The 11,275-nt window shown below is 36.8% G+C and overlaps 1 protein-coding gene across 1 annotated transcript; it reads left to right on the top strand.

Moving 5' to 3' along the window:
- Positions 1 to 2,228: 2,228 nt before the first annotated feature.
- Positions 2,229 to 7,784, top strand: LOC143548528 (protein disulfide isomerase-like 1-4). Its single transcript, XM_077039659.1, has 13 exons — positions 2,229 to 2,647; positions 3,518 to 3,742; positions 5,316 to 5,445; positions 5,631 to 5,796; positions 5,872 to 5,990; positions 6,088 to 6,168; positions 6,259 to 6,345; positions 6,429 to 6,503; positions 6,599 to 6,667; positions 6,949 to 7,029; positions 7,119 to 7,253; positions 7,330 to 7,386; positions 7,474 to 7,784. The coding sequence occupies exons 1-13, from the start codon at positions 2,331 to 2,333 to the stop codon at positions 7,642 to 7,644; spliced, it is 1,713 nt and encodes a 570-aa protein (XP_076895774.1). The 5' UTR covers positions 2,229 to 2,330; the 3' UTR covers positions 7,645 to 7,784.
- The last annotated feature ends 3,491 nt before the right edge of the window (positions 7,785 to 11,275 follow it).

The raw sequence follows: 11,275 nt of genomic DNA, 5'->3' as shown, positions 1-11,275 counted from the left end.
AATATTGGACATTATAATACTCATCCACGTTATTTTCTTTTATGTTATATCACACGCTATTTTCTTTTATGACAAAAATGTATTCAATATTGGACATTAGAATACTCATCCAAATCTTTAAATCATTTTATAACTCCAGCTTACTTTAGAGATATTTTAAAATTTGATCATCTGATATTTATTTACTTTTAAGACGGCATTTGAAATAAATACGTATGAATTCATGCTGACGGTGTGACCAATTGTAGCAATATTGTTTAGAGTCACAAATATATTTCACTAGTCAAGTAATTAGCATTATGACTTATCCTTGATGATTCAATTGGGGAGTGACAAAATTTAAGTATGAAAAATATAAGAAAAACTTCATTTTCATTTGAAATACGAACATATATCTCTCTCTAGTATTATAATCAGTTGGATGCACTTAAACTAGATCGATAAGAAGCTTGAAATAAAGCACACTTTTTGAGTCTAAGCTGAGCATAAGCTATGGGAATATCTTATAGGTTCGCTGAGTCTCAACAAACCTACTGTAGTTTTGAGTTTTAACTCTTTTGGACTTCTATGTTTTATTTTAACACCGTACAGCCGAGCTCGAGCCAAGTTTTCGCTCGTTTAATGTAACATCACGAAAATTTTGGTCCAAATTTGACAAACTAATAAAACTTAAGGACTAAAAATATTCATAGCAAAAGTAAAGAGAAAAATAAGAAAAGAATGGAAGTAGATTATGTTAAGGAATGGAGTAAGGAGACTCCATCCCACATCGGAGAAAGAAATAAAAATTAAGCACTTTATAAGGAGAGAACATTCCATGTAAATGTTCTTATGAGGTTAACCACTCTCCCTAATCCTAGCGGAGGGTGCAAAGCACGGGCTCGAGTGAAGGGTGCAATGTGGCGCTTTGATGGCGCACTTTGCATCAAGGATAAAAAATGAACAGATTCAAAGTTTTGCATATTCGTGATACGCGAAGAATCCACGTTTTACATTTTCGCAATACGCGAAGATGCAGGACACGTGGCGATACCGTAACGACACGTGGCAAGCCTACGTGACGACTCGGCGAAGCTAGTGCAGCTTCGCGATACGCGAAGATGCAGGAAAATTTCTATAAATAGGCCGGCCATGGGGGTGGTCCTCACTCATCCAACACACTCCAAAAACACCTACATTACCTCGATAAGCGTGCCACGACCCCGATATGGCGATATCCCGATAAGTCTTACCTCGAAATGTGTGCCATAACCCTACCTAAATACTCTCTCAACCTTCTTCCAAAGTGCGGTCCAAGTAGAAGTACAGTCCAAATAGAAGTGCGGTTCAAGTAGAGTATAAGCATTTCGAGTAATAAGCCATTCAAGATAAGGGTTTTGCCCGATTATTATATTATAAATGGCTTAGACCATAGTCAGTGATATAGCCTGTATCTTGATTTTATAAAGTGGAAATAAGATTCCATAAAATCGAGATTATAGATAAAATAATACTTCTTTATTATATATAAAGATAAATATTTTATTAAGTATTTCTTATAATAAAAGAAAGTTGAAATATATGTTTCTTCACGAAGAAGAAACAAAGGTTTATAAGTAATTAACAAGAAAGTACTAGAGGTCCTTATATTTATAAAGAGATAAAATGTCAAGGTAAATGTTATGCAATCGGACTAAAGGTCTGAAGCTAGATCGTTGATCTAGTACTTATAAAATGTTATTCTCGTACTATAGGTCCGAGGTAACGAGACAAATTGGTGCGAAACACCAACCAAGAAGAAGGGTGAATACGTCCAACTTTTTATAAGACAAAGTCTTGAATGTTTGCATGTAAAACTTTATAAACAAAAGTAATGCTGGCCCTCAGGCTATTGTATATGTTTGTTTGGATCCTTACATATGTGGGTAGACGGTGGACACACCGCACCACACTTGTTAATACCTCCGCCACGTTGGGCCGGACCTAAGTAGTGTTTGAGAGGGGATTATCTCGTGTATATTGAATAGTTGCTAAGACCTCGATACTGCGGTATCGCTGAGAGGTTTCAAGTATAACTGGAGGTTTATAATAGTATATTTAACTTGGTTGTTTCCTAAGCCACGATGGGCCGGGTCATAAGATACCCGAGGAGATAACTAAGTAACTTTCTCGAACAAAACATAAAAGTTAAGCCGTCAACATGAAACTCCCTAAACTTAAAGGACTGCAACAGAACTAACTAAACCTTCTGGAAGGACTAGATCTGCACACAATAATGTGAACTCAACTCACGCATAAATCACCACCGTCTTCTCCGGCATTCAGCGTGTTTTCAATTTCAACCGGTTTCAATGGCAGTTATCAAACCACTCATACTATCTCTATCAGTTCTCCTCTTACTCGCCTCCACAGCTCTCTCTACACAGCCTCACGATCTGGACGACGAAGATCTCAGTTTCCTGGAAGACGACGACCAAAACGACGCCGAATCGTACGGTCACGGCTACGACGAGCATGATTTCGATAACTACGATGATCTGGAGGACTTTGCAGACGGAGAAGGAGGAGAATATGATGATTTGGAGTCCAGTCCGGAAGGTGAGATTGATGAGAGTGATGTGGTGGTGTTGACGGCGGCTAATTTCACTGATTTTCTTGACAAAAATAGGTATTATTATTATTATTATTATCAGTTTTCTTAAGTTGTTTAGTATTGTTATTATTAGGGGTGTGGTTTTGTGCTAGAACCGAACCGAAAACCAAATGTGCGGTTTTTTGATTTTTTAAAACCGCTCGGTTTTGTTTTTTGTTTTTTGGGTTTCCCGGTTCAATTTGGTTATGTATTGGGTTTTTTCAGTTTTGCGAATCGGGAAAAAAATAGGCCCTGTTGGGCTTAATATATTTATGTTTTTAAGATGATAGGTAATGGTTAATAGAGTATTGTGCGGTTTTGGGCTAAAACCGAACCAATTTTGTGGTTTTTTATTTTTTTATAAAACTGTTTGGTTTTCGGGTTGAATTCGGTTATGTTCGGTTTTGCTAATCGGGAGAAAAATTGATCCGATATTAGGCTTAATATATACATATGCATATTTTAAAAATAGCTAATGATTAATAGAGTATTTCCGGGCTTAGAATATTAACAACTAATAAAAGATACTTACGTTTAAAATTAAAGATAAATAAATGTCTTGAATTCAATAACATTTTGTTATTTGGTCACTGGTAGGTTTGATTTTAATGATTAAGGTTCGGTTATTAGTTATTACGGTTTTCTCGGTTTTTTGAGTATTTTGGTTTTTTCAGTTTTTTGGTTATTTCGGTTCGGTTTTTTCGGTTCTTCACAAAGCACAAAACCAAACCAAAGCCAATATTTTGGTTCTTACTAAAGTTCAAAACCGAACCGCTGGTTTTTAATTCTGTTTGGTTTTTGTCGATTTCGGTCCGATTTTTTTTTGGTTTCGTGCAAACCCCTAATTACTATAAATATTATCTCCTAATTATCGTAACAGTACAATGCTAATACATTTTCTAATAGGTATGTGATGGTGGAGTTTTACGCAACGTGGTGTGGACATTGTCAAGCGTTGAAGCCGGAGTATGCGGCGGCGGCAACGGAGCTGAAGGCTGAGGAGGTGGCACTGGCGAAGGTGGACGCCGGTGAGGAGACTGATTTGGCTCAGAAGTATAATGTGGAAGGGTATCCAACTTTGTACCTGTTTGTTGATGGTGTTCATAAGCCGTATAATGGTGCAAGGAACAAGTTAGTCTCTCTTTCTCAGTTAATTGAATATCAAATTTATTGATACTTTATTGGAATTAGGTTTAGTTTTACTTTGAAGAACAGTCAAGTTAAGGTCAATCAAAGTTAAGAGAGGTGTGCAACAATGCTTAATTAGTACCACTAGAAAAATGAAATTGATACATCTGGGTTAGGGGATTTGTTGGGGTGTGCATGGTTCGGTCTTGGTTTTCTTGGTTTTGTCATTTAAGCGTGAAAATTTTGAGCCGAAAAAAATAAAATGGCCCAAATCCTAAATCTATTTGTTAATTATTAGCTAATTGATTATTATACATTTGGGCTAAAATATTTGGGTTACATATATGTTAAATTCTTATAAATTACTTGAAATAAAAAATGAAAATCTAGAAATTCGATTTGGTTCTTTTTTTTGGTTTTTATTACATGCAACGGTTCGGTTTTTACAAAAAAAAAAATTAATAATAATAATATAAGACCAAACCGTTGGTTTTTGTTTCGATTCATTTTTTTTGGCTTCATGCATACCCCTAGATTTAGGGATATTCAAATTCAAAGTGACTATCGAAACCTGATGAATAAGAATGAAGTAATCAAATCATCTGGTGCTTTAAGTTAGAGATAATTAGGTAATTATGCATTTATCTGGGATAATATATATGATTGTATTCACCTAGAGCATTATCTGATGAAGGGTTGCATACCCTAATAATATATGCGAAGAATGAAGGGTTGCATACCCTAATAATATATGCGAAGGTTATAGAGCGAAAGGCTCTTTAAAAACGTAGGAAGGTTATGTATGTATAAAATAATGAAGGTAAGTAAAAGTAGGAATGTATGGAAGTAAGAATGTAAAGAATGAGAATGAAATGTATGTACCTGCTTAACTAATAATATATGCGAAGGTTATAGAGCGAAAGGCTCTTTAAAAACGTAGGAAGGTTATGTATGTATAAAATAATGAAGGTAAGTAAAAGTAGGAATGTATGGAAGTAAGAATGTAAAGAATGAGGATGAAATGTATGTACCTGCTTAACTACAATATATATATATATATGATTATATATATATATATTGTATTCTCTCTAATATGATTGTATTCACCTAGAGCATTATCTGATGCAGGAGCATCCGGTCCATTAAGTCGGCTTGGCCCGACCCAAATGTTTATTGTTAGTTATAGGGTTATTAGGTCTGTTGTTTAGATGGTTGCTTATGTTGAATTAAGAAAAAATGTAAGCGTGAAGCTTGCTGACTGAAGCTTTCAGTTCGAAAGCCTTTGAATAAAATCACATGTTCTTGAGCCATTTGATTATTTCCGTGGAATCGGTATCGTCATCAGTTTTGTCAAACAGCTGAACTAATTGAGATTCAAGTAGTAATAATAAGTTTAGACTTTAGATGTAGGATATAAACTATATATTATTGTTAATGCACTACTTGCCATGGGGATTGAGGAAATATTATTAAAGAAGTTTGTAAAGTCAAAAGGACTATTAACTTTGTGATGAATCAAAGAGCCAAAAAGATTCCTAATTTTTAACTTCTCCTTGCTGGTTTATTTTCTACCTAGGGATGCGATTGTGAGTTGGGTGAAGAAGAAGACTGGTCCTGCTCTACACAATGTAACAACGGTCGAGGAAGCTGAACAAATATTGGCCAGCGAGTCACCTATAGTTGTGGGCTTTGTTGAAAATCTTGTGGTATAATCTTTGTTACACACTTGCACCTGAGATTCTAGTCTTGATTTTCAATTCAGTTTAACTGAAAATTGTTTAGCCTGGAATAAATATGCCAATCCATCAACTAATACCATTGAAATGTCTTGTATAAAACGTGACATTTAGATATTAATCCATTTGTTTTGTTTTGATTTTATCATGTGTAGGGTGGCGATAGTGAAGAACTTGCTGCAGCTTCCAAACAGGAAGATGAAGTAAGCTTCTACCAAACATCCAATGTTGACGTGGCAAAGGTTTTCCACATCAACCCACAAGGGAAACGTCCAGCTCTGGTCGTGTTAAAGAAGGAAGATGAAAAAGTTAGCAACTTTGGTTCGTTCTCTCGACGCACTCTTTTCCTAGTCACTAGAGATTTTGTGTGATACCTTAACTAACGTTTATCTACAGGTGGTCAGTTCACAAGATCAGAAATCACAGAGTTTGTCTCTAAAAACAAGCTTCCTTTGGTGATCTACTTCACTCGTGCAAGTGCTTCACAAGTATTCGAGAACCCAATTAAGAATCAGGTAGGATTCTTTTGTACAAATAGGTTTTTGTCTAAATTTTTTGCTTATAGATTCATTAACTAGATAATAATTGTTTTACCTCTTTGATCTTTGGCAGGTGATTCTTTTTACTACTTTGAATGATACTGAAAAGTATCTTCCTGTGTTCCACGAGGCATCAAAAGATTTTATGGGAAAGGTTTGTATATTCATCAAATGAAATTGAATCTGTTGTATTATATTTTTTTTGTTCAAATTTTAAAATTTACATTCTTTGAGTGTTATGCAGGCTCTTTTTGTGTATGTCCCGATGGACGAAGAAGATGCTGGTAAACCAGTTGCGGAATACTTTGGCATTGATGGAGATGCGCCGAGAGTGAGTATTCATATCTTAGTTATGCGTTCATGACATTGATTTCTGTAAAACATGATTATCATATGATGACACTTTCCATGCAGGTTATTGCCTTCACTGGGAACGAGGATTCTAGAAAGTTCTTTTTGGATGGTGAATTGACATTGAACAGCATCAAGGTTCGCGCGTTTGAAGATGCTATTGTTTACTATTTATATTAGAAATCGTAAACATGATGAACTGACTGACTTAAATTCTTTCTTTTGCTAAATAGTCATTTGGCGAAGACTTTTTACAAGACAACCTCAAGCCCTTCTACAAGTCCGATCCAATCCCGGAGACGGTAAGTTGTAGAATGTATTAATAGTTTTTGGATGTGTTATCTGACTGTCTGAATCAGTTTTTAGAATGTGTCAAAACACTCGAAACAACTGGCTTCCAGATCTATTACAATTTCAAGCAGCAAAAGCACATCCAAACACCATTTCCTACCCATTTTATTACAACTAATCATTTAATTTTGATTATATACTGTTACATAATCACTTTTAAAAAACCACATTTAGACAGCTTCATCTTATAAGTATTTTGTTGTAATGTTCATCGTGTTGCTATTTGTTTCAGAATGACGGGGATGTGAAAATAGTCGTTGGTAATAACTTTGATGAAATTGTTTTGGATGAATCAAAGGATGTTCTTCTAGAGGTACACCTTTTATTTTGGTTCTTTATCAAAGCGTTATAATAGTGTTCCTATCGGTTGATTGTGATAAAATCATATAAATTTTATATCAGATATATGCTTCATGGTGTGGTCATTGCCAAGCACTCGAACCAACTTACAATAAACTTGCAAAACATCTCCGTGGCATTGATTCCCTAGTTATTGCCAAAATGGATGGAACCACAAACGAACACCCTCGAGCTAAAGTATTTTTCAAGATTAAATTGTTTATTATTTCAAGATTTTTTGTCTTGATATATAAAGTTTTCATCTTTTTTTCAGTCTGATGGGTACCCGACACTTCTTTTCTTTCCTGCTGGCAATAAGAGCTTTGACCCGGTTAGTGCCCATTAAAAAGCACATGCAATTGCCATTTCTTAACTTTTTCTATGCGCTTATGAACCTTTTTAAACTCGGGTTTTGCAGATAACAGTAGACACAGACAGGACAGTCAAAGCTTTCTATAAGTTCATCAAGCAGCATGCTGCAATCCCTTTTAAGCTCCAAAAACCGGAGTCAACTCAGAAACCCGAGTCAACAAGTAAAAGCGAGCCAACTCAGGATAGCAGCAACCAAGATCTGAAGGATGAATTATGAGGTTCCATATCTTCTGTATTAATTTAAATAATGTAAGGCGGTCAAAACTAGAAAGTCTGAGATTTTTATTTTATAATGTAAAAGTGAAAGCTTTACATAAGAAATGTAGGATATTGATTTTATTTTATAAGTATATTTATAAATCTGTCACCAGCTAATTCTGTTTTGTTCTCATGTGTTTTTCCTGTCTCTAATTCTCCAATCTTTCACATAAATTTCGTTAATTTCCAGAGTTGCATATGCTAAAAGACCGTCTTTTTTCTTTCATTGGCATCATTGTTTCCATCACCTTTGTTTTAATATAAAAACCCTGTTTTCAATCATTTTAGTAACACTGCAATCATGAAAAACCACTTTCAACCGTATTTCCTTCTGGTTCTGGTTGTGGCATCACTCCCCGTCTTCCAGGCTAGACCTTTGCCACACACGAACGCAGATCATGGTTCAGCAGTAGCACCAGTATCACCATTCCCATTTCCATTCCCACCGCAGCTGCCACCAGCACCAACATCACCATTCCCATTTCCATTCCCACCACTAGCACCATCACCGGCATCACCATTCCCATTCCCGCCACTACCACCACTGCCATCGCCATTCCCACCAACGATGCCACCCTCAACTAGCGGAGGCGGTGACGGTAGTGGCGATAGTGTGGTGCCACAAGATAGCTGATAGCAATAACGACCTGCTCCAAGACCCGATCTCAGTCCACGACAACCATTTTCTGCATTTTATTATTTTTATGCATTTTGTTTTCTTCTGCCATGTTTAATAAGTAGTGGCACCAGTTGGTTGCCCATGCTTAGAAGTAGTTTCTATTCCGTTGCTTTTCTCCTATGTAATTGTTCTTACTCAATTAAGATGAGAGTGAGTTTTGTGATGAAGAATTATTTTTTCTCTATGTTGAATTAACTTGTTTTCCAATGCTAATTCAAGTTACTGCTGTCCTTTGGAATCTAGAACTGAATTGAGTGGTGAATCTGTGTTTTCTATTTAAATTTAAATTCTGCTTCTATTCGTTACCTACCCGGGTGCACAACATCAGAGCTGACGCACATTCCTTTTCGACTCCTTTCTTTCCATACTCGCAATATTATACGGTTTCACCCAAAACCCCTCTCTACTAACACCCAAAACCCTATGAACCCAAACAAGTTGAGAAGGCTTTCCTCTGGGACAACTCAAACAAGCAGATCAATAAGCTTGTCGGCGTTGGAGAATACGCAGACCACCGTTGTGAGGAAGAACTTGTGTTTGATCATGACAGTGAACAGGAACCAACTGCAGTAAGCTATGATCAGTAGAACCGTGATAGTATGAAGAAGAATTTGTTCCCGAAGTGTTCATGTGTGAAACGAGTTCTTATGCTAACCAATCATAGAATCTTTAATGCGAGATTTAATTCTGTACTAACAGAATGGCTGAGTTATACCGAACAAAACGAAAGCCGGTACAAATTCAGCTCTTGTTGAGTCAACTCAGAAACCCGAGTCACACAGAAACTGAGTCGACCAATGATAGCAACGATCAATATCTGAAGGATGAATTATAATTTCCAAACCAGCATACGTTAGTATGTTACTTCCCTGGTTTAAATAATATAAAAGTCAAAGCTTTAATTAAGAATTGTAGGATAATTATTATATTTTATAACATTATTCACATATCTTTCCGCCCTGCTAATTCTGTTTTGTTCTCTTGCATTTGCTGTTATCTTTTTGTCATTAAAACCATTGTTTTCATCACCCTTTTCTTTTATATAAAAACCGTGTTTTTCGACAACATTTGCAACGCTGCAGACATGAAAAAACACTTCCAACCAATTCTCCTAGTAGTTCTTGTTGTGGTATCACTCCCCAACTCACAAGGTTACCGGAGAATACTCGAGTCTACGTCCCCTCCTGCGCCAATCACGAACGCAGCTCCACCAGCACCAGCACCAGGAAGTGGTCATGGACTGTCATCGCCGCCACGACCAACGAAAGTGCCTGCACCATCCCCATCACTGCTGCCACCTCTAACTGGCAGTGGTGACTGGGGCAGCATTGCTGGCGAGTCTTCTGAATTCAGCGGGTGGCAGAAAGTGGGCATCGTGATTGGAGTGTTGGCTGGTGCGGGTTTGATTTGGTTTGGAACAATGGTGTACATGAAACGCTATAATATCCGAAGAGCGGGTTATGGCGTGTTAACTAGAAGATCTCAATTCTGATGGAAAACTATTATTTGCCAATTATCATGAAAAGAGTGTTGTAAAATAATTAGAATATGATTTTCTGGTGTGCACAAAACCAAAATAATCGAATCCAATCAGAAACCAATAGTTTGGTTTTTCCTTTTTCTTTTTTGGTTCGGTTTTTGTGTTGGTTAAGAACCAAAAAAACGAACTAACCTATATAATAACCGAAATGGTTCATACAAGAAATTATATGATAGTTAAGAACTAGCTAAGTAACTTGCAGAAAGAAGCACTAAGAAAAACTGGATTGTACCTGCTACCTGGTAACTAAAACAACATATAAATCACAGGAAGCAAAGATGTTTCTTTGTTTCCATTGTAGAAACTTGTCGATGTGAAGGGTATAATGATATTTTTAAGCATAAACGCCAACATAGAAGCATAAACACAAAATGTTTCTTTGTTTCCAGCATCAATCTTACAAGAGTATAGGGGCGAAACAATGTCAATGCATGGGGTTCGGGTCGCCTGCACCCCATGAAATATTTTCTTAAGTATTTATACGTTAAATTTCTGACCGCACATCAATCCCATTAAATTTTTACGACGACCCTAAAGAAAATTTTACACCTAGTCACCTGAAAGAAAAAAAAAGTTGATTTAACATAATTTTCAAAAATATAAACAATTCGGCCCTCGGGTGACTTGGTTTGAGTCAACTCAGAAGCCCGAGGTCAACACAGAAAACCGCGTCGACTCAGCCTAGTAGCAATCAAGATCTAAAGGATGAAATATGAGGTTCCATATCTTCTGTTATAATTTGAAAACTAGCATATGTTACTTCCATGATTAAATAATGTAAAAGTCAAATCTTTACTTAAGAAATGCAGGATATTTATTTTATATATATATATGTGTGTGTGTGTGTGTGTGTGTAAATCTTTCCACCCAGCTAATTGTGTTTTGTTCTTATGTTTTTATCCTGACTGAGTCTCCAATATGTCACACAAAGTTTGCTTATTTCCGGAGTTACATATGCTAAAAGACCCTTCTTTTATCTTTTTGTCATTAAAATCATTGTTTTCATCAACTTTTTTTTATATAAAAACCATACCTTCTACCATTTTTTTGTAACACTGCAATCATGAAAACACACTTTCAACCATTTTTCCTTGTGGTTTTGATTGCGGCGTCACTCCCGCCTTGCACGGTTACCGAAGAGCGCTCCAGGCTATAGCCCTCGCACCTTCGCCATATACGAACCCAGGTCCTGGTTCCGCTCCATCACCATTACCATCACCGCCACTTCTGCCACCCGCACCAGCACCTGCACCACCGCCAGCGCCTTTCCCATTCCCACCATTGCAGCCACCTCCAGCTGGTGGAGGTGGTGGTGATGGTGGCAATGTGGCGTCACAGAAAGGCGGTGGTGGGTCATCTGGACTGAGCGGG

Source organism: Bidens hawaiensis, unplaced genomic scaffold, assembly GCF_021521415.1.
Source record: "Bidens hawaiensis isolate Kalapana, Puna unplaced genomic scaffold, B.hawaiensis_p1.1 tig00015194_1, whole genome shotgun sequence".
NCBI lineage: Eukaryota > Viridiplantae > Streptophyta > Magnoliopsida > Asterales > Asteraceae > Bidens > Bidens hawaiensis.
Note: the sequence above shows the minus strand (reverse complement) of the source record. Positions and strands in the feature narration are given on the sequence as shown.